Source organism: Taudactylus pleione, unplaced genomic scaffold (assembly GCF_031769625.1).
Source record: "Taudactylus pleione unplaced genomic scaffold, aTauple2 ptg000092l, whole genome shotgun sequence".
Lineage (NCBI taxonomy): Eukaryota > Metazoa > Chordata > Amphibia > Anura > Myobatrachidae > Taudactylus > Taudactylus pleione.
This window is the reverse complement of record NW_028284494.1, coordinates 4,880,416-4,903,648: the sequence shown is the minus strand read 5'-3', so window position 1 is coordinate 4,903,648 and position 23,233 is coordinate 4,880,416. Positions and strand designations below refer to the sequence as shown.

The 23,233-nt window shown below is 44.9% G+C and overlaps 1 protein-coding gene across 4 annotated transcripts in view; it reads left to right on the top strand.

Annotated features, from left to right (window-relative positions):
- Positions 1 to 2,557: 2,557 nt before the first annotated feature.
- Positions 2,558 to 23,233, top strand: part of GPBP1 (GC-rich promoter binding protein 1) — a 39,550-nt gene continuing 18,874 nt past the window's right edge. The window contains exons 1-3 of one of the 4 annotated variants that reach the window (XM_088469390.1): positions 2,558 to 2,702; positions 12,165 to 12,284; positions 22,633 to 22,756. In XM_088469390.1, coding sequence (XP_088325516.1) covers positions 12,222 to 12,284; positions 22,633 to 22,756 — 187 coding nt within the window. In that variant the 5' untranslated portion in view covers positions 2,558 to 2,702; positions 12,165 to 12,221. Of the gene's footprint in view, positions 2,767 to 2,799; positions 3,043 to 12,164; positions 12,285 to 22,632; positions 22,757 to 23,233 lie in introns of those variants that run through there. The other 3 variants (XM_088469393.1, XM_088469391.1, XM_088469389.1) reach the window with 3 other exon arrangements.

Sequence of the window (23,233 nt, the reverse complement as noted above, 5' to 3'; positions counted from 1 at the left end):
TTGATAAGAATAATTCTGTTCACAGAGACCATGAAGTAAGAATATGACATGCAGAGAGGGAAACGTATGCGGTACTGATCCCTGCTTTATCTACATTATGCTCAAATTTGATCTGGTTATCACACAGTTCAACTTCACAAGCACGGAAAACAGTAGTGGAAATGATTCTGTTCTAAGCAGAAAGCAACAAAATATCTTGTGTGCCCCCTTGTGGTAAAAACATGTGATTACATCTGATCTTTAATACTATCACCATTTATTTGGAGAGTGTCACAACATTTTGCAGCGATGTGAATCTGGGGTTTACATATTATATATAAACACCTTTACATTTAATATTATTGCCCTTTTAAATCCCTTTGAAATGCCACAGCTTAATAGATATACATTCATGTCTTGTCGTTAAGGAGCATATTTATTAAACACATTTTGTGGGAAATCCCCGAAAACATGTATAAATGTAAGTATCCCCAGAATATCGGAGATATCTGCTGCGGTTTCCCTGTTTCTGATTGCATATGCAGCAGCTATACATTTTGATAGGGGCTGCTATATTGTGAGGTTTAACAAGCTCCATAATGCTCTACATTACGAATGGGCGTGAAATTCAACTCCTAGAAGCAATGCAAGGATGCTGATTATCACAGTGTGGGTGGCCAGCTGGAAGCTCTTACTGATAATCACACTCCGGACAGGCAGTTACAGGGAGAGAAGTTTCCTCCCTCTGCGGCTGCTAGCTCTGCTTGAGATTAACAGTATGAACTTCCAATGGGAAGCTCAAGCCAGTACACAGCACCTCTGGCTCCTCCTCATTAGGGGTGGGCAGGGGCGCCAAGAGGGGGGGGGAGCGGGTACAGATTACCCGGGCCCGGGCTTCCTGAGGGGCCCGGGTCCGACGCCGCCCCCCCCCTCCCTCACAGCAGCCCAGCACACAGTGTGTGCTGAGCTGCAGTTGGAGACTGCTCGTGGCTGCTGAGCAGCACTGCTGAGCAGCAGCCTCAGCAGTCTCCTATGCCTGTGCGGGGGAGCGATCACACTGATCGCGCCCCCCCTGGCTTTGCGCCGGGCTGAGGGAGCTCAGAGCGCCCCCCCTCCCCGCCGCTGCAAATCTTATTTCTTGGTTTTTTTTTCGGCAAGGGGGCGTGGCCATGCCTCCCAAGATTAGGCCACGCCCCCTATTACCGGGGCCCGCCTTGGCTCTTGGCGGCCCTGGGGGTGGGCTGGTCTCTGCATTGACTGCAGGGTCCAGGTCCATCTCCTGCTGTGCCCTTCTCTACCAGTGAGCAGTGGCGTCATAAGGGGGGTGCGGGCCGCACCTGCCTGTCACCCGCCGAGGGCTGACACCAGAGTGCAGACTCCCCCTCAGTGAAAGGAGCCGGGTGCTGCACTGTAACATTTCGTGCAGCACTCGGCTCCTGACAAAGTGAGGGGAGCTGGCACTGCCCGCACAGTGGTCCCTGGGTGCAGTCCGCAACTCCGGGACCCCCCATCAACTGGAGCTCCCCAGTTGTTACGGGTTCGGGCCGCGGGGCCATGCTCCTTCCTCGTGGTGCGCGGCTTCCCCGCGTGCACTAAATCCCTCCCCGCACTGGGTGCAATAGCGAGGAGGGACGCCACTGCCAGTGAGTAATAATCATACTCACCGGGGGCCGAGCCCGGAGCCCACTGTGGGGTGTTGAGCGGATGGCAGATTTGAATGGGGCACAGCCCGTAAATCCACCACAGAATGCTTCCCTGATGTGGGGTACACATTTAGCCGACGGACTGATTTGGTAAGTATTAGGCTGCGAAATCACACTAATACCCCTTTTACACCGACAAATTTTTTTGCTGTGCTGCAGGGCCGATGCAATAAATCTGTGAATGACGTAGTTCACAGATATGTCGTGTGCACACTCCGCGGCACTTCAAAAATTCTCACATAGGGTACTAGTATGCCTGGGGCCGGCCCTAGTTGGGACCTGTAGTTTTAGAACAATTTAAGCAATACTTGGGGGTAAATTTACTAAAGTGAGAGTTTTTAGAAGTGAGTTTTAAAAGTGATGTTGCCCATAGCAACCAATCAGATTCTAGCTATTATCTTCTAGAAGGTGCTAGATAAATGTTAAGTAGAATCTGATTGGTTGCTATGGGCAACATCACTTTTAAAACTCACTTCTAAAAACTCTCACTTTAGTAAATTTACCCCTTGATCTGTCTGTGATTTAGGCAAACATGTATTATATGATAGAAACAGAAAAACATACACACCTTCATGGGCTATAATAATAATAATGGCTATTCTTATTCGAATATAGGTTCAGGAACTGTGGGTGGAGTTACTGGGGGTGGATCTATAGAAAAACAATTATATATATATATATATATATATATATAAACATTTAGAAAAGAGTTCCTGATGAGTAATAATATTATTATTATTATTATTATCAGTGGTGAAGATGAGATTAGTGTGTGCGGGTTTCCCTGCAGCTCCCCATCCCACGCTGCTCCTGCCTCACACGTCATCAGCAGCATGCCGCTTGGTTGACGTCATCTCGCAGGAAGGTTCCCCTATGTGACGTCATCCGCACGCATTTTAACCTCTTCCCATCCATATGGCGCCGCCCAATTGCTGCGAGAGGCTTTGCCCCACTCACAGCCCGTGATCGGGTGGCCGCCAGCCAGGCGCCGCACCCACCAAGTGAACGGACGGGAGCAGCGTGAGATCCTAAATTCTTAGCGCCGACATTAATGTGCAAACACTGCAAAGAGTAAATCAGACAGGCATGTGTAGGGACAGCTAAGTCCAGGCACTTTTGCCCTCAGCTTTACTATCATATACTATTAGAAGCATGGGTGGGAAGGGGATCTTTGCTCTGCGAAAGCCCCAAAGATAGGCTGTCCTGGCGTTCGCCTGATAGATTACTAGCATGTGTGCCTCGTGATGCCGCCTCCGGTCGCGTAAAACTCTCTGCCTGGGACGGGTGTCGGGACTCCGGGCAGTGATGGCTGGCGTCACCCGGTGATCGGCCCCGCATCCCTCCCAGTTGGGAGCAATGTGTGAGTACTGCGGCTCCCCCTGACTGTCCCGGCCCTGACTGACTCTGAGTGGCCTGCTGCTGCTCCCTGTGGGGTATTGGGGAGTGTGGACATGTCCCCCTCCTGATCACACCTCCTGTGTTATATATAACAGCTCTGTGCCCATTGCCCTCTCTCCCCATTACACTGCTTACTGGCTGCCACTTTATTAGCTATGACCATTGTGTCATAGTACCATTGTGTGCCTAACAACGCCAAGTGTGTCTCTATGGTGCTTTGGCAACTGTAGTACTTATTCTTCATTATTAGATTATATTCTTTACGTTGGCCTTTTTATATTGTTTGTAGCGCCATACCTGCCAATGGTCCTGATGTTGTGGGCCCGTACCCCTCTGGATCCGTAACTTTTCATGTCCGACCCTAAATGTAGATTTCTTAAGATAAAAAGTTTTGCCACCCGAACATATATACGGTATGTATGTGTGTGTATGTATATATATATATATATATATATATATATATATATAGGCAGATACAGGTGCGGCACTCGTCCCGATAAATAAAAAACATCAGAGTCATGAAATAAACATCAACGTTTCAGTGTATAAACACTGAAACGTTGATGTTTATTTCATAACTGATATTTTTTATTTATTGGGACGAGTGCCGCACCTGTAGCTGCCTACATTGTACCTTTTTGTGAGGGCACCGCCTATAGTTGTTTGGCGTTCTTATGGCGTGCCGGACCATATTATTATTAACAGTTTCTTATATAGCGCAGCATATTCTGTTGCGCTTTACAATTGGAACATTAACAGAACAAAACTGGGTGATAACAAACAGATATATAGGTAGGAAGGCCCTGCTCGCAAGCTTACAATCTAGAGGATATATGGGATTCTATGTATATGTTTCTCCTGAATATATGTACAAAAAAGTTTGCTTTTTTTTTTTGTGTATATTATTTATACAGAGTGATTTAGTTCTAGAATTTATTTAATGTTGTCTTTACTGAAAGCATACTGGCCATGGTGTATATATAGTGAGCAGATAGGTGTTACTATGTTCTATGCACAGCTCATGTTTATGCTGTTACACATGATATTCAAAAATCAAGTAATAATTTGCTATAAAAACATTTAACAATGCAAATAATTAAATGTGTGCCGTATACATCTGTATACCTGCCCTTTGTAGCTACAACATGTTTTTTAATCTCAAAAGAATACAGAGAAGTTCAGTTGAGAATTATTTCAGAAATTGGATATCCTGTCTAAAGGCCCCCGTACATCTGCATTGGATTGGGGCATTTCTATGATTTGCAAATTATTGGGGGAAAGAAATTGGCAATGTATGGGGTACACCAAAAGATGATCGGAAAATGTAAATCAGGTTGTGCAACAGGTTGTATTTCACTGACCAATCAGGGCTGTAGATTGCTAGTGAATAGTAATGATCAACCAATTTGCATACAGTTCGAGTGATCTGCAGATATACCTGTAGATCAGGGGTCAGGGAACTTTTTTACCTTTTACCCCAAAATATATTTAAATACGCTGACGTTACCCCCTTGATTTGAAAGGAAGGAAATCATATAGTAGTGCCCCCATATAATGCCCCTGGTAGTAGTGCCCCCATATAATGCCCCTGGTAGTAGTGCCCCCATATAATGCCCCTGGTAGTAGTGCCCCCATATAATGCCCCTGTAGTGCCGCTTGTACAAAAAAACCACTTTAATCCCTGCTCCTGCATCCGCCGCCGTCCTGTCAGCCCGGCTGCTACTCGGAACTATGGGAGAGACGTCATGACGTCTCTCCCATAGTGCGCATGGAGCGAGGCAGAAGCTGGAGTTCAGAAGAGAACTCCAGCCTCCGGCTAACGCGGTGCTGCAGGGAAGGAGCCGGGCGCCCGCTGGTAATAACATCTCAGCGGGCATCCGGCTTAGAGCCTCCCTGCGGCACAGCCGGGCATGCATATGAATCATTCTATATTATTCTCTGATTTGATCAGCCATTTATCTGCCAGTGTGTACCCAGCTTTACTTTTCAAGATTAGCAGATCTGTCTTTCCTGAAAATGATCTGCAAATCACTGAAAACTCTTGTGTATGGGCGCAGATTGGTGGATTGGGGAATATTTAAATAAAGGGGGGGGTCACAATCTGTGAATTGTATTTTTGGGGATTGCTGATGTATGGGCTCCTTATGGTGTCATCATCTGTCTTTTAAACCTCCACTTTACCTGAACAATTTGCATCAGCTAAATCTGTCATGTTTTTCTTCTATAAAATAATAAATACTAATCAGTTTACTAATTTCTGTCAATCCCCCTTTTCATTTTATCTGTACCAATTTATCAGTGATTTTCACAGATTTAATCTTATTGCTAATCTGCCTCCTGATACGCTCATGAGAATGTCTTCTGTTTTACATCCATGTGGTAATGCATAAACATCTGACTGCTGCCCCTACTGTCTGTAGCCCGGCGTGCTTAAAGCTGGATACACACTGACAGATACATGGCCGATCTGTTGATCGGCCAATGTATCTGCTGCCCGTTGGGCAGTGTGTACCCACGATATGTCGGTGAACGTCGGCATTCACCGACATATCGCATTGGCTGTACAGCACAGCCGATGGACAGATATGTCTGCAGACCGCTCGTACACACACAGCGGCACCTGCGGGGAGGGGGATGGGACACGCCCCCTGGTTGCCCGGACCTGCAGGCAGACACAGATGGTGGTTCAGTGTGTATGAACAACCATCATCTGATATCTGCAGATCACTTGATCTGCAGATATATCTGTATAGTGTGTACCTATCCTAACATATTTTGCATAAGCAGAAGAGAAAGCTGGCGATTTACCGGCGAACAACACAAATTAATTCCTTTCTGTATTTTAAATAAGGCTTTTGAATACTGTACTCGTAATCACTTGTTTAATCTCTAAAGGCCCCTACACACTAGACGATTTTTTTGAATGGTTTGGCCGATTCTGACAAATCAGAATGAGAAATCGTTCAAATCTACAAGTGTGTATGCGCTATGCACGCTCCCATGGCGGCGTCCATCACAACTTCAGATCTTCCCTACATGCAGCTCAATCTGTCGATCTCGTTAACGATTCCCCACAAACTGTGCGGTGCGTAAACCTAACCCAATCCCCCCCCTTTTGCGGCTAACGCTAATCTGTCCCCGCTTACCTTCGTTCAGATGCCGGCTGTTGGGATTTTGGCGTGGTGCTAAAGATTGGCCTTGGGATTTCAATGCCTATTTCTAGTCCCGGGTCAGGATTCCACTGTCCGGATTCTGACGGCTGGCGTCCCGGCCGACGGTAATGTCACCGCATCCCATGTGTACGCACTACCGGATGACCAGGCGATATAGTTTACGATCTAACCACCAAACGATGCAAGATGTATCATTTGGTGAATTGCACAGTGTATATGCACTATATTGTTTGTCTGGGAGTTCAAGGGAAATGTAGACGACCATCACATCATCTGCAAGTCATCTAGTGTGTACCTAGCAAAAGGGGATGATTCAATGGTTTGTAGCTCCAATCTAAACTACACGGGAGCTATTGAATTGATGACATGACCAGTGCACAGTAATTAGCCGTATTTAGCAACTTCTCCCGTGCTAAGCACTCAAAACCAGCCCCAAAGCCCTACTTTATGCAGTTTTCTGCTAGCACCCCAGGACGGTGCAAACAGAAATCCGCAGTACGCGCAGCCTCTGGGCTGGTTGAGCAAACAATGGAATAGCTTCCATGCATGACAGGAGCTACAAATTACTGAATTGCCCCCTTTAAGGGCTTTTATTTTTTCATTATTATTTCTGTATTTTAATCAAAACTATTATCTTTAAGTTACATGGCGCCATAAGGTGACTGCATATTAATAATACAAATGTATAGCAATACATAGGATAACAATTGACAAAATAATACATGCAGACTGGAGGGTATGCTGAAAGTGAGGGGAAGGGTAGCTGTATTCATTGGGGCAATTCTATTCCCAGTGTGGTGATGTAGCTCCTGGGATGAGTGCCTGGAGCTATTCAATTGCCCGCATGGTTCCCTGCAGTCTCCCATGACTAATGCCCGCGATGCTGCCCTGGCACTAGTTGTCGGGTTTGTGCTAGCACCTCAGTCGTGGATCTACAGCATGGCCATTTGAATAGCTCTGGGCACTCATCCCAGGAGCTACATTGCCGTGCTGTGACTTGAATTGCCCCATTATAGATAGTAAAAGCAGGTAATGATGTTTATTGTGGCAGGAGGGGGGCAGTGGGCAGACCCACAGGGTAAGAGTCCTTAGAGGAGCATGGGAGACAGGGGAACTGAGGTGCATTGGTGACCGAGTGCTAGGAGGAAGAGAACAAGGGAAGAGGGCCCTGCCAGTGAAGGCTTACAGTTTATGATGGAGGGGGTAACTAGGAGGGTGAACTGAGAAAGGAAGTAGATGGGAGGTCAGAGGGGTAGAGTAATGACTTATCAGCAGGGCTAATAAGCTTTTATGTAGTGTTAAGAGCTCATTTGAAGGTGTGGATACTGGTAGAGTCTCATATGACAAGGGAGTGAGGACCTTATTCAGAGTCGGTCGCGAGCGCCGATGCGCTCGTAACCGACTCGATGGTTAGGCCTGCGCACGTGCAGCGGCCGCACTGCACGTGCGCAAGCCCCGGAGCGACAGAGAAACTCTGTCGCTCCGGAGCTCACTACCAAAGGGGCGGCTGTCGATGTTGATCGACAGCTGCCCCCGTTTGTTAGGCGGGCCTGGGGGATGGTTTCCAAAACGGAGGCGTTCCTTTACAAACGCCTACCGTTTTGTGGGCGGCCGCACTGACATCATCAATGATGGCAGTGGGGAGCTTCCAATAATAGGTAGGAGGGCCACTGATTCAGAGCGAGCGCTCTTGTCAGAGCATCCGGCTCTGAATCAGGCCCTAAATTCACTGCTGCTTTATCAGTGGTTACAGGATAGCTATACCAATAACCGTTTCTAATGTCTGCGGCACTTCATTTGTAAGAGAGCTATTTATAAATAGATGCCTTCAAACAGCATAAACTAAAGCAATGTTGTATGGAGGACTGGGCCAACATTCTTCAAATACAAACAGACCAGTAATCTCATGCAGAAAATGATTACTTAAGGTTATTGCTGCTCAAGTTTACAACATATATAGCATGGGGGAGAATTTGATGATCTATGCTTCATATGACTGGCAATGTGGGGTGGGGGAATTTGCAGTGGAACGCTGGTGCTGCATTATAGATTACTTTTCTTGCATGCAGAGTGAAAGACTTTAGGTCTGATGATGATGATCATGGTGTCTAGACCCTGGCAGTGGTGGTGATGGTGATCATGATGTCTGGAACCTGGCAGTGATGATGATGATGATCATGGTGTCTGGACCCTGGCAGTGGTGGTGATGGTGATCATGGTGTCTAGACCCTGGCAGTGGTGGTGATGGTGATCATGATGTCTGGAACCTGGCAGTGATGATGATGATCATGGTGTCTGGACCCTGGCAGTGATGATGATTATGATCATGGTGTCTGGACCCTGGCAGTGATGATGATTATGATCATGGTGTCTGGACCCTGGCAGTGATGATGATTATGATCATGGTGTCTGGACCCTGGCAGTGATGATGATCATGGTGTCTGGACCCTGGCAGTGATGATGATTATGATCATGGTGTCTGGACCCTGGCAGTGATGATGATTATAATCATGGTGTCTGGACCCTGGCAGTGATGATGATCATGGTGTCTGGATCCTGGCAGTGATGATGATCATGGTGTCTGGACCCTGGCAGTGATGATGATCATGGTGTCTGGACCCTGGCAGTGATGATGATCATGGTGTCTGGACCCTGGCAGGGATGATGATCATGGTGTCTGGACCCTGGCAGGGATGATGATCATGGTGTCTGGACCCTGGCAGGGATGATGATCATGGTGTCTGGACCCTGGCAGGGATGATGATCATGGTGTCTGGACCCTGGCAGGGATGATGATCATGGTGTCTGGACCCTGGCAGGGATGATGATCATGGTGTCTGGACCCTGGCAGGGATGATGATCATGGTGTCTGGACCCTGGCAGGGATGATGATCATGGTGTCTGGACCCTGGCAGGGATGATGATCATGGTGTCTGGACCCTGGCAGGGATGATGATCATGGTGTCTGGACCCTGGCAGGGATGATGATCATGGTGTCTGGACCCTGGCAGGGATGATGATCATGGTGTCTGGACCCTGGCAGGGATGATGATCATGGTGTCTGGACCCTGGCAGGGATGATGATCATGGTGTCTGGACCCTGGCAGGGATGATGATCATGGTGTCTGGACCCTGGCAGGGATGATGATCATGGTGTCTGGACCCTGGCAGGGATGATGATCATGGTGTCTGGACCCTGGCAGGGATGATGATCATGGTGTCTGGACCCTGGCAGGGATGATGATCATGGTGTCTGGACCCTGGCAGGGATGATGATCATGGTGTCTGGACCCTGGCAGGGATGATGATCATGGTGTCTGGACCCTGGCAGGGATGATGATCATGGTGTCTGGACCCTGGCAGGGATGATGATCATGGTGTCTGGACCCTGGCAGGGATGATGATCATGGTGTCTGGACCCTGGCAGGGATGATGATCATGGTGTCTGGACCCTGGCAGGGATGATGATCATGGTGTCTGGACCCTGGCAGGGATGATGATCATGGTGTCTGGACCCTGGCAGGGATGATGATCATGGTGTCTGGACCCTGGCAGGGATGATGATGATGATCATGGTGTCTGGACCCTGGCAGGGATGATGATGATGATCATGGATATAACTATGATCGTGATGTCTGGCTCCTGGCTATGATGGTTTTGGTGTCTGGTTCCTGGGTATGATTATGGCGATGATCATGTTTATTTTCTGGCTATGATCATGTTTGATTTGTGGTGTCTGTAACTGGCTATGAGGATGTTTGTGGTATTGGTTTTTTGGCTTTAATGATGTTGGTGTCTGGTTCATGGCTATGATGTTGATTTTTAGTGTCTGGTTCCTGGCTCTGATGCTATGGTGTCTGTTTCTTGGATATGACAATGTTTATGGTGTTTGTTTCTTTGCTTTGATGAACTTGGTGTCTGGTTTCTGGCTATGATGATCATGTTCGGTTCCTGGGTATGATTGTGACGATGATCATGCCTGGCTCCTAGGTATGGTATGATCATGGTGTCTGGTTTCTGGATATGATGATCATGTTTGGTTCCTGGGAATGATTGTGATAATAGTGGTTCCTGGCTATGATGATGATGATCTTGTTGTCTGGTTCCTGGGTATGATGATGATTATGATGATCATCATAGGGGGGAATTCAATTGATTACTTGCGACCGCAGCACCAGTCTATTCAACTGTTTGTGCCGCCAGATGCCCATTATTTCTGCTCGCACCTCCTGAGGTGGCGAGCAGAAACCGGCCCAAAGTCAGGTTTTTGGGTACCAAAACTCATCGCTTCCAGTAGTTTACACAGGTTAGCCGCTTTATACAGATAAACCCGGTGCATTTGGGCACGACATGTGCAATAAGTAATGGGAGCCATCGTCCATTGGCAAAACAATTGAGTAACGCCCATCAGTTGTCCATTACTTACGTGCTCCCATAAACAATTTAATTCCCCCCTTGGTGTCTGGTTCTGGGCATCATGATGATCTTGAGGCCTGATTCTTGGGCGTCATGATGATGATCTTGATGTTCTTGGGCGTCATGATGATGATCTTGATGTTCTTGGGCGTCATGATGATGATCTTGATGTTCTTGGGCGTCATGATGGTGATCTTGATGTCTGGTTCCTGGGCGTCATGATGGTGATCTTGATGTCTGGTTCCTGGGCGTCCTGATGGTGATCTTGATGTCTGGTTCCTGGGCGTCATGATGGTGATCTTGATGTCTGGTTCCTGGGGAGGAGGAGGGCCATGGTGTCTGGTTCCTGGGTATGATTATGATCATGGATAAGCCATGTACTGGATAAGGGTGTGGTGTCATGGGGCCTGATTCAGAGTGGTACGCAGTACATATAGCAGCTGCGACTTTGTACACAGCTGCTGTGTGTAAGTATGTTAATGCCGCAGGAGGAATCGTGTGTAAATAGACGCCTCCTGCTGAAATCTGTGATTCGCTGCTGCGTCTGAGAACACAACCGTCTGAACACTTGCCTGAATATCAGCCTTCTGAGTTGACCCTCAGGTTACTCAGGATGGCCAGTGTTTTCGTGCTGCTGGGTCCAGTGAAGCTGCATCGGAAAATGCAGCCTTTGGCCTTGGTATGCCTTGAAACCTTGGCTGACACACCCTCCGTTTCCAAGAACACTGGCCATCACCGCTCCACCCCCATGTCGGTCATGCTCCGGCTCAGGGGGAACTGCGACCTCCGTCACAGTCAGTGGACCGGCACATGCACAGTACAGATCCTGGTCATGTGCCATTCTTTAAACATTGGCGTTGTACTTATGCCATGAGGGTGCGAGCAGAAATCTGACTAAAGTGCTGGCCGCGAGGCTGTTAGCCGGCTTAGCGCTGCGCTGACAGCCTTGCGATTGGCACTTTAGTCGGAGAATGCCGGTTCTCGCGACTAAACACCCAGGTTAAGTCGCGAGGACTGCCATTCTCCGACTTAAGATGTTATAGGTGGTCTACACTGCGAGGTGAATTGAATAGCTCTGGGACCAACTTCATGGCACTATTCACTTTGCTCTGAATTGAATCGCCCCTATTGTTAGGTATAATGTGCTATGCTATACTGTCCCATACATGAATGCATCTTTCGGAAGCACATTAAAAAACACACCAAAAAGAAACAAATAGCCTCAAACACTTGAGAATTTGTGCTTTCTGCTCCGTATCTATGACTCTGTGCCCACCTGTGTACCCTGTAGACCTTTTTGTTCACTTTATGTCATGTGCACTAAGTGCCTTGCTCTTAGTTTATTTTCATGTAACCTGTAACTAAGGAAATAGTGGCGGAAAAAAGTAAAATTTTGTTCTTTTTCAGATATAGACATAGAGTATTGTTTGTTTGTTCCATCTGCACCTGCATTATGATATACCTGCTAATTGTGTTTCATTAAATCTTTTAACAGGGACTTGCAATGAGGTGTTAGAACCTTGTTTCACTTTATCCAAGTGACTTGACCTAAATGGCGCAGCATGACTTTGCTCCAGCCTGGCTTAATTTCCCTACACCGCCTTCATCCACAAAGGTAAAACTCTGCCTTGTGCTCATAACCTGGTGTCTTCCATGCAGTGAGATACCATGGCTCGTCTAGACAGACATTTGTGGCTCATATCTGTTGGGATGATAGTCGGATAAAGCTGTAGACTATTTAGGTTATTGTTGGAAAGTTGGGCAGTACCCACGGGGGAGGGGCAGAGGGGGGGTTACATATTAGGAGGGGGAGGGATAGTTGTATATTGTGTAACTTCTTCAGTGAGATACATCTTTGCTTTGGTCTTGTGTGTGTTGTGTTGAAGAAAATAAATGTGAAAGATCCGTGGCTGTGTTTCTGGTGGTGGGAACACGTAGATGATATTACTTGGAATAAACATGAATAACGGTGGAGCTTGAAGTTGCATTTAGTGTTTGTAGCAGACAACATCACGGGGGAGGGGGTTTAATTGTTTTAATATGGCTGCAGATCCATTCTGAAGTGACAGGAGCTATACAATTATTATTTCTTATGGGTGCCCAAAAACAATTGAATCCCCCCCCCCCCCCCCCAGCATGTATAGTAATGACTTCTGTAAGTATAATAGGGTAATTCCATGGTAACTCGCGTTACAAAGTGACATAGCAAACAATTAGCAATTCCTGTATACAGTTTTAAAGCATGACCTGTCCTGTTTTGTAAGTAAATAAAATTAATTTCACTTAAATCTTTTTGCTACTGATAGCCATGCATATACTTGCTGTGTCACTTTGCAACCTCAGTTACCGTGGATTGACCCTATATTAAGGGGGGTATCCACTAGACGATAAAGTTGAACGATTGAACGATAATGACAAAATCGTTCGATAATCGTTCAAACATCGTTTGAACATCGTTTGCAAATCGTGCAGTAATTGTTTCTAACGATGTACGATGCGCGCTCCCGCTGGTCGTTTGATCGTCTCCTCCATCGACTGAACATGCAGGTCAATTTCACTTGATTGCTTACAAATCGTTTACACATCGTTTACACATCGTTTACACATAGTTCATGCTGAACGATCAAACGATGAACCACTGTCTGCCCACTATAGCTGAAAGCTCTCAATTACAGATTAAAACAACATAGTTTATTGTTAGATCTTTTGCAAATCGTTTGCAGATCTTTTGCAAATCCTTTGCAAATTGTTCAGAGTGGAAGATCATATTTCAAGGGAAACTTCAAGGGAAAATCGTTAAGAGGTTGGACAGGGATAAAATCGTCTAGTGGATGCCCCCCATTAGTTTATATCTTCATTAGATTATACTGCAAATCTGTACAAAAGAGGCTAGTGTGCCTTTCATTTGTACATTATTAGCCCAGTTAAGACATAAAAGCAATGGAACAACATGTTCAAGCAATGTTAGCAGCCAGTTAATGATGCTAAAGCCAGGCTGTCATTGAATTATAAGAACACCATAATCAAGTAATGTATAGAATGAACATGTAAAATAAAATAGACAAGTTGATTTTGGTACTTGCACAACAAATCCTCTTGGGGGCAGTGTGTAGCTTTTGTGCAGTCCTGCTCAGGTAAAAGCTAACGGAATGACGTGTGAGCATGTTAAGAATCTCCAAACAACATAACTGACATTTTCAGATATGAATCCGGAACATAAAATATGTTCAGTATTCCCCTTAAATTATGTTGCTGCTTTGTTAAAAGTGAAAGTTTTCCTTCTCCATTCATTTATAAACACCTGAAGCCTTTCAGGGGGAGGATTTATAAAACAGCAAAATGCAGAAAATAGCTTTTTTTTTTTCAGGATGACAGTTGCGCATGTAACCACTGGGTCATAATCCCAGAAGTGTCTGCATTGCCGGAGAGCCCTCTATCGGAAAGAGCTGTCATGGAAAGAAGCTATTCCTGCAGACCGACTATTTAAAATGCTACTATGCAGTTGGATACAGGTGTAGACGATTGAAATATATTTGTGAATACGTCAATCGCCTTAAGCTGCTGTGACATCAGTGTTCCTGTGCATAAATCAACTTCTCCCCATAGTACTTTCAGCTATCTGCTGCTTTCTAGGATTTAGTGGAAGTGAGTCCACAGCGTTCTCTCACATTTGCTTTCATGGTCTTATCTGCACTATACAGATAGGAAATAGAAACCTACTTGCTAATTGGTTGCAGTTCTGCGCAAATTTTGCAATCAAAGGCAAATTGGTAAATTAGGTCTCCTGTAGACCCATCGCAGAGTGATTGACAGAAGGTGCCGTTTGTGGGTGGTGACGGGGCATTTGAACGCCGTTGCAGGGGCGTATATAAATTGTCCACTGCGAGGGCCTACGCAGCCTGAGGCCTGATGGCGAGCGCTGAAGTTAGCAATGCCTGAGTAAGGTCAGGGCTTGTGCAAGTTTGCGTGAAGGTCCGATGGTACTCGATTGTACCAATGGTTTCGCTATTCTGCTAAGTATATGTGTGTAAGGTAAAGTGGGCATCCTTGGGTAGTGCTGCGAGGGCATAGCGATCACAATGGATTAGCATACTATCGCAGTGGAACTGCGTGCATATTGGCTATTTCATTAGCAGTGGCGTTCCTTGCTGAATCAGGACCTCAGTTCACCAGGCCTCACTCTAATCCCAGTAATGGTGGTTTCCTTACCTACCTACTATATTAAGTAGGGGCATGATTACTTACTTCCCAACTGTAGAGGACCAGCAATCAGGACAATGGGGTGTGACCACTCCCTTCCCCTCCACTCTCTATCCTCCAGTACATTACTCATTACTATGCGGGGTACCAATGATGGGAACCTCCCAACTTTCTGATCATTGGCACAGTTGGGAGTTATGGGAGTAATAAAAAATGTTAAATTGTCTTTTAAAGGATTGGATAAATGAGACTCTGAATATTGTCCTTTGTTTCCTACAACTTCTCCATCTAGTAAAGTCCTAATTCTATCTTGACCGTTCTAAATGGAAATAAGTTTCTACAGAAGTGACAAATACAGATGATATGATTGTGCATAGCAGTCAGAAGTAGTTTATTTTGAGCTGCTTTGGTAGTACAGGCGGCTGAGGGACAATTTTCATTAGAGTTATACCCCTTTCATACTGCCAACAAGTAACCCGGGTTACTGCACAGTGTAAAAGGGCCAGGTTGAAATATCCCAGCATTTCCTGGGTAACGAAAAGGGTTGAACACGAGTTTAACCCAGCTCATGATGTGGTGTGATCGGGTAACCCGGCTCCAGTCGACCCCTGTCCCGTTCACTGCATAGGGAGAGCAGGAGCTTGGAGATGGTCCCATCTCCAAGCGCCAGCTCATCACGTGATGCCGATGGCGCCATCGATGCCGGGTCGATCCGCCAGTCTGAATGGGGTCTCAGGTGGGTTGCACCCGGGATGGACTCGTGCACAATTCCCGGGTGCGACCCGCAATTTGCGATCTGAAAGGGCTATTAGTGTTATCATTGCCATACCATATTTTACTAGGCTATTGAAAAATCCTTTCAGGTGGTTTGGGCAAAAGCACTTCCAAGGGTGTGACAGAGAGAGAGAAAGCTATCCGGATGCAGGCCCCCCTCCCAGCATTTCTTACCCATAGCTCCCCCCCCCTGCTTTCTTTGTCTTACTTTTTTCTTTTGCTCTCGCTCCCTCATTTCTTTCCCCCACCTCCCTACTTTGTCTTTTAGCCACTACCTCCCATTTGTCTTTCCTCTCACTGTATGCTTTATGGTCACCCTCTCCTTTTCTGCACTAATTATTCAGTCCGCATCCGGTGCACTGTAATGGCAGAGTAAGGGGGTTATAACAGTCCTGGAGACTAAACAAAACACTGGGGAGAAGAATACGTAATTACTACATCTGAGTTAGAGAGCGGAGCCATGTTCTTGTAGCCCATCTCCTTTATTTGCCAGGAGAAAATGGCCGCTACTCTCCAGCATCCAGATGTAGTGATTACTTATTCTCCACAGTGTTTCCTCCCTGGCAGAGTGATGGCATAAATGGCATCATCACGCTTTGCTCCACCCACTGCTTTTCTGTCTGGCTTGTTTTCTGGGGGATCGCCAGAATATTCTGGGTTGGCAAGTATAATCTGAGGCACACGTAATGAATTGATAGGATGCTTTCTCTTAAATATTGGATAACCTTGCAAAATAGTAGACTCTACTGTCTGGGGATAACGGGTGTTCTTTTTAACAGTATTTTCCCACAACAATAGTGATGTGAGTTCTGCGTGGTGTAGTTGGAGAATAGAGCTCTATTTTAGTGTGAGGTCAGTGCAATCTGACCATTGTGAATCAATGTGCAATACGTCATTGCCGTGGTGAGAATGAGCTTGAACTATAGAAGAGGTAATTAATAATCCTATTGTAGATGGAGACTTCCCTTTAGAACTGCTAACTTGTGACAAAAGAATATAAAAATAAAAGTCCGTATTGTGTAAAAGGTTACATTCATATTTGTGGATAATGTTAAATACAGTATAGACTATTCATTGCTATATATAATTTTTTTTTCTTTTCGCTTATCACTACACTTTCAGAAAAGGGAAATGTTGAATGCTATTAATAAATGTAAAGGCTCCTTTCCCAATTATAGGGCTGTTTCTGAGTTGCGAGCAAATATAAAAAAAAAAAAAGCAAGAAGTAACTCTGTATCTGGAACCAGCCCAGTAGCAAAGTGAGGAGTGCAAATAGATTTATTGTTTTACTGCAGGGTACATACTGGCATATAGGCATGTTTTTGCCACCTGCAGCAGTACTGTGCCCCCGATGGCAACTATTCAATTGTTCGTGCCAATGGGTGCAATAGCGTGATTTCTGCTAGCACCCTCCTCAGGTGGCAGAAATCGTCAAAGTCCGGCTTTTGGGCACACAAACTGCTGTTTTGGGGGGAGCAAAAACTCATGGGTGCCCAAAACAATTGAATAGCGAACCCCAATCTCCCGTCACTTCACTGGGTGTGAAAAAACACCCCCAGTTAGCTATTTTTTAGCTTATTTCGCATAATTACATTTGTTTTTAAGCAGTTCTGTTAAAAAAAAAAAAAAAAAAAAATTAAACAAAAACAAGACTTGCCTGCTGCCCCTTTTGAATGGTACTTACTATCCTTTCCATTGAGACAGACAAAACACATTTCAGCCAACTACATGGGAATAATTTCAATTCCGTGCAGTTTCTACACCGCGCCCATCAGTCATCAGTGTGATTACCGGGGTGATGGGGGAGACAGGTATTTATTTTACTCTGGGAATCTATCGATGACTTTTCTTTTTTTTAAATCTCAAGTGACCAAAGCAGTTTTTCGTTTTGTTTTATATGCATTTATAAAATATGTATTAAATGCTCATTACAGCCTTCTCTACAATTTAGAACTAGTATCTGTAATGTTCCACCTTATGATTCTACAAATGTTGGTATAAAAATAAATTTTTATAACAAAAACAATACATCTAAATATTTAATAAAAACAACATAACACACACAGGGCCAAATGTAGTCGACATGCGCTTTGTGGAAATTAAATGAGGTTGGTTTTGCCTTTTAAAAAGTTTTGCAGCTTTAAATCTTGCAGCTAAATCGGCACTCTGCACAAGTCGCAGGCTGATGCACAGTTGTGTTCAATATGGGCATATATTACTCTTTAAAAAAAAATACATCAATAAAATACATTTTGCACAAATGCAAAGTCTGATGTGTCTGCATTGGTAACATGTGGCCAGGTATATACGATGAAGTAATCATCAGTGGTATTTGACCCTGCCCAGTAGTAGGTGCAAAAAAATAAGTTTCCTAACTGGCATCTATAAGGGTTTCTTTAGCTCTGCATGAGCCGTTAATATGCAAACATTGTACTTGCCCATGTTAGAATGCGCCCTCCACTGCCCTGTTGTGGCAGAAAGGCAGTCTTTGTAGCCGCTTAAGGGTGTGCCCACTTTATGGGCATACACCAAGTGATTTCATGCAACTCAAGCTATGTAAACTGGCATACACACTGCCCTCTATGAGGCCCAAAGTGCCTAAAATTGACACCAATCCCTATGTTTTGCTATTTTACTCAGTTGGTGCTACTCTAAAACTATATCCCTACATTTTTCTTTGACTTAGTCAGGTGCATAAATATTGGGACATTGACAGAATTTTCATATTTTGGCCTCTATTCACCACCACAATGGCTTTGAAATGAAACAAACAAGATGTGCTTTAACTGCAGACTTTCATATTTAATTTGAGGGTAATTACAACCAAATCAGGTGAACGGTGTAGGATTTACAATGGTTTCTATATGTGCCTCCCACTTTTTAAGGGGCCAAAAGTAATGGGACTATCAACTCAAAAGCTATTTCATGGACAGGTGTGGGCCATTCCCTCGTTATTTCATTATCAATTAAGCAGGTAAAAGGTCTGGAGTTTATTGTAGGTGTGACATTTGCATTTGGAATCAGTTGCTGTCGACTCTGTCACTATCAGTGAAGCAAGCCATCATAAGGCTCAAAAATCAAAACAAACCCATCAGAGAGATAGCAGAAACATTAGGTGTGGCCAAATCAACTGTTTGGAACATTCTTAAAAAGAAAGAACGCATCGGAGAGCTCAGCAACACCAAAAGACCCTGAAGACCACGGAAAACAACTGTGGTGGATGACAGAAGAATTATTTCCCTGGTGAAGAAAAACCCCTTCACAACAGTTGGCCAAATCAAGAACACTCTCCAGGAGGTAGGTGTGTATGTGTCAAAGTCAACAATCAAGAGTGAATATGGAGAGTTCACCACAAGATGTAATCCATTGGTGAGCCTCAAAAACAGGAAGACCAGATTAGAGTTTGCCAAAAAACATCTAAAAAACCTATTACAGTTCTGGAACAACATCCTATGGACAGATGAGACAAAGATCAACTTGTACCAGAGTGATGGGAAGAGAAGAGTATGGAGAAGGAAAAGAACTGCTCATGATCCAAAACATACCACCTCATCAGTGAAGCATGGTGGTGGTAGTGTCATGGCGTGGGCATGTATGGCTGCCAATGGAACTGGTTCCCTTGTATTTATTGATGGTGTGGCTGCTGACAAAAGCAGCAGAATGAATTCTGAAGTGTTTCGGGCAATATTATATGCTCATATTCAGTCAAATGCTTCAGAACTCATTGGACGGTGCTTCACAGTGCAGATGGACAATGACCCGAAGCATACTGCAAAAGCAAATAAAGAGTTTTTTAAGGCTGAAAAGTGGAATTTTATGCAATGGCCAAGTCAATCCCCTGACCTGAATCCGATTGAGCATGCATTTCACTTGATGAAGACAAAACTGAAGACAAATGCCCCAAGAACAAGCAGGAACTGAAGACATTTGCAGTAGAGGCCTGGCAGAGCATCACCAGGGATGAAACCCAGCGTCTGGTAATGTCTATGCGTTCCAGACTGCAAGCTGTAATTGCCTGCAAAGGATTTGCAACAAAGTATTAAAAAGTGAAAGTTAGATTTAGGATTGTTTAGTTTGTCCCATTACTTTTGGCCCCTTAAAAAGTGGTAGGCACATATAGAAACCGTTGTAATTCCTACATCGTTCACCTGATTTGTATGTAATTACCCTCAAATTAAATCTGAAAGTCTGCAATTTAAGCACATCTTGTTTGTTTCATTTCAAAGCCATTGTGGTGGTGAATAGAGACCAAAATATGAAAATTCTGTCAATGTCCCAATATTTATGCACCTGACTGTATTTTTATGGAGATACCTGTTGTTAAAGCCTTTATAGGTTCTGTGTATGATTTGTGGGCCAATTTGTGTGTGTGTTTGTCCAGCCTGTACCCTCATCACTTGTGTGGCAATACTTGCCCACCCCACAGAGGTTAAGTTAAATCTGCATGTGTATTGGCACAAGAGTGAGTGTATGATGAAGCTGTCTTTTCGCTCCAAGAAGTTGGTCCAGACTCCGAACTAGGATCGTGCCAGGCTTCCCTCATCCCACCAGACCCCTCCCCCACTAAACATTCCCCATTCTCTCCTTCCAATCAGCCTACCCCTGTCCTCCTTCCCTCCAGTCTATGTAGATGAAGTTAACGCCCCTATCTGGTCCCCACCCACCTCCACCTGCCCCTTGATACGATTTCCTTCTCTCTCTCCCTCTCCCTCCCTCCCTGTTCACTTCTTACCCAGCTCTTCATCCTTTCTTTCATCAAGCTCCGTCCCCTCTTCATTGAAGCAGGCCACTGTCTTGCCCATCCTAAAAAAAAATCCTTGATCCTAACACTCTCCAACTACTATCAAATCTCTTTGCTCCTTTTGCCTCCAAGATCCTGAGAGGACTGTCTGCACCATCTTTCCACTTCTCATTCATCCAACTCCCTTCTTGATCCACTTTTTTAGTCTTGCTTCACTTCACTTAAAACTGATCTCACTAAGAGTCACTAATGACCTTCTTGCTGCTAAATTCTCAAGGGTTTTTACTCTTGACTCATTCTCCTGGACCTTTCAGCTGCCTTTGATTTTGTGGACCACCGTCTCCTCCATCAAATCTTCAGTACTTTTGGTCTGTGCCCTCTAATGGCTGTCCTCCTCTTTCTCTGATGGCTCTTTCAGTCTCATGAGTCCACCTCTCCCCTTCATTCATTACCTATTGGTGTACCTCAAGGTTCTGTTCTTAGCCCTCTGCTTTTCTCCCTATGCACTTCCTCCCTTAGTGCGCTCATGTGCTCTTTCGGCCTCCGATACATCTCTATGCTGATGACTGAGGTCTACCTGACCTCAATCTCTCCTCTCATTTCTCCAGTTGTATTTCTGCTATTTTATTCTCTTTCTGTGTTTTTGAAAACGTACTAACATGTTAAACTGAATTTTTTAGGGGGTAATTCAATTGTGTTTGGGTACCCATAAGTAATGGGTACCTGTTGGTGGCTATTCTATGGGTGCCCATATTCTCGCACCCTCCTGAGGTGGCGAGCAGAAATCTGCGAAAAGTCAGGAGTAGCCACTTTGTGTATACAACCTGGTGCATTTGAGAGCGATAAGTAATGGAAGGCCATGGCACCCACACCCATCCGCAAAACCATTAAATAGCTCCGTCGGTTGCCCATTACTTATGTGCACGCAAAATAGCAATTGAATTCTCACCATAGAATTTCCATCCTAAAGTCCTTCTCATCTGTTGACTTTACCCTCTCCTCTGTCCCACTCCTTGAATTTTTCTTTGATTCCTCCATCTCTTTCATTCCTCATTCATGTTGCTTCCATCTTTGTTCTATCTGCAGAATTAGACCCTTTCTCACCCTAAAACCCTCCTCCACTCGCTGGTCTTCTCTCGACTGGACTACAGCAAGATTCTTCTAACTGGCCTTCTCAACTGGCCTTCTAAGCAAGATTCTTCTAACTGGACGCTTAACTGGAATACCAACTCTCTCCAGTCCATCCTCAAGGCTGCTGCTCAGCTCCTTTTTCTTTAAACTGCTCTCTGTCTTTCTCCACTGCTAGTCCCTACACTGGCTCCTCTTCCCCCTATAGAGTACGCTTCATACTTCTTACACTCTTCTATAATACCACAATCCTTTCCCACCTACACTCCTGTCCTCTTCTCCCTGACAATGACCACAGCCTCCCCTATCAACTGATTACCTTTTCCCAGTCCTGTCTTCAGGACTTCTTCTGTGCTACTCCCCACCCCTGAAAATTACTGTCTCTCACTCACTCTCCAGCTCTCCCCAAAGCTTTAAGCCCATTCTCTTAATCAAAGTCTACCACCTCTCCTCCTGACCCACTGACTGTACCCTGTGTTCAACTACCTCTCTCCTATATTGTACGCTCTCACGAACAGGGTACTTTATATCCTCACCTACTCTATCATCTCCTCCTCCATGGTATAAGTGGCTATGAACCTGTCCTTCATGGTCATCAAGTGGGGTACTGCTTCAGGCAGTGCTGATTTTCTAGCTTCAATATCAAACAAATAATTGGCTACTGACATTTGGTGTGTGCACATGGTGATGGTAAGCCTTATTTGATATCCTGAAGACAGTTGCAATATAACTGAAACCTTGATACGACATAACCACCTTGTGAAGATTTATTCCTGAGTGCTGCACTTTTTTTGGGGGGAGGGGGGGCTGTATATAATATGTTGTATAGTGCTGTGGACCTCTTTGGCGCACTACAGATAAGGAATGATGATGATAATCATTATGAAGCCGCACTTTGTGTTTAGTGAACTCTGAGCCAAAAGTGATAATTTAACAAAGTGTGTTTTGGTTTGTCTTTTATTTATTCACCTATTCTTGAATTTAGGCCTGGTCTCTTGGCCAGGCAGTGACTACAAGACTTCAAATCTGGTGGGGATGCATTGGAGTCCCATTGTGCAAATTAAATAACTTTACATGTAAAGATTATAGAATTTGATTGTAGACTGTTTTCCCATTGTAGACCTCTTTGAACACTGAGAAGCAGTCTGAAAGCTCGGTGCATTCGGACAGCCGTTATCACTTGATCCGTAGACGTCACAATTCATCAGATACATTTGATGCTGCTCTTGGTCGTTCCACTGCTGGTATGTTTCTCAGTCATACGTTTAAATAAACCTGTTTAAACTAGGGGTGTGCACCGGCCACTTTTCGTGTTTTGGATCTGGATCTTTCTTCGTGTTTTGGATCTGGATTGGTTTTGCCAAAACCACCCTTCCGTGTTTTGGGTTCTGGGTTTTGTGTTTTGGATCTGTATTTTTTTTTAAAAAAGCATAAAAACAGCTAAAATCACAGAATGTGTAGGTTTTTCTGCTCCTATGCTATTATTAACCTCAATAACCTTAATTTCCACTCATTTCCAGTCTATTCTGAACACCTCACACCTCACAATAGTGTTTTTATGTCCAAAAGGTTGCACCGAGGTAGCTGGATGACTATGCTAAGCGACACGAGTGGGCGGCACAAACACGTGACCCATCTAGGAGTGACACTGCAGTGGCAGACAGGATGGCAGTTAGAAAAACTAGGCCCCAAACTGTACATAATGCAAAGAAAAAAAAGAG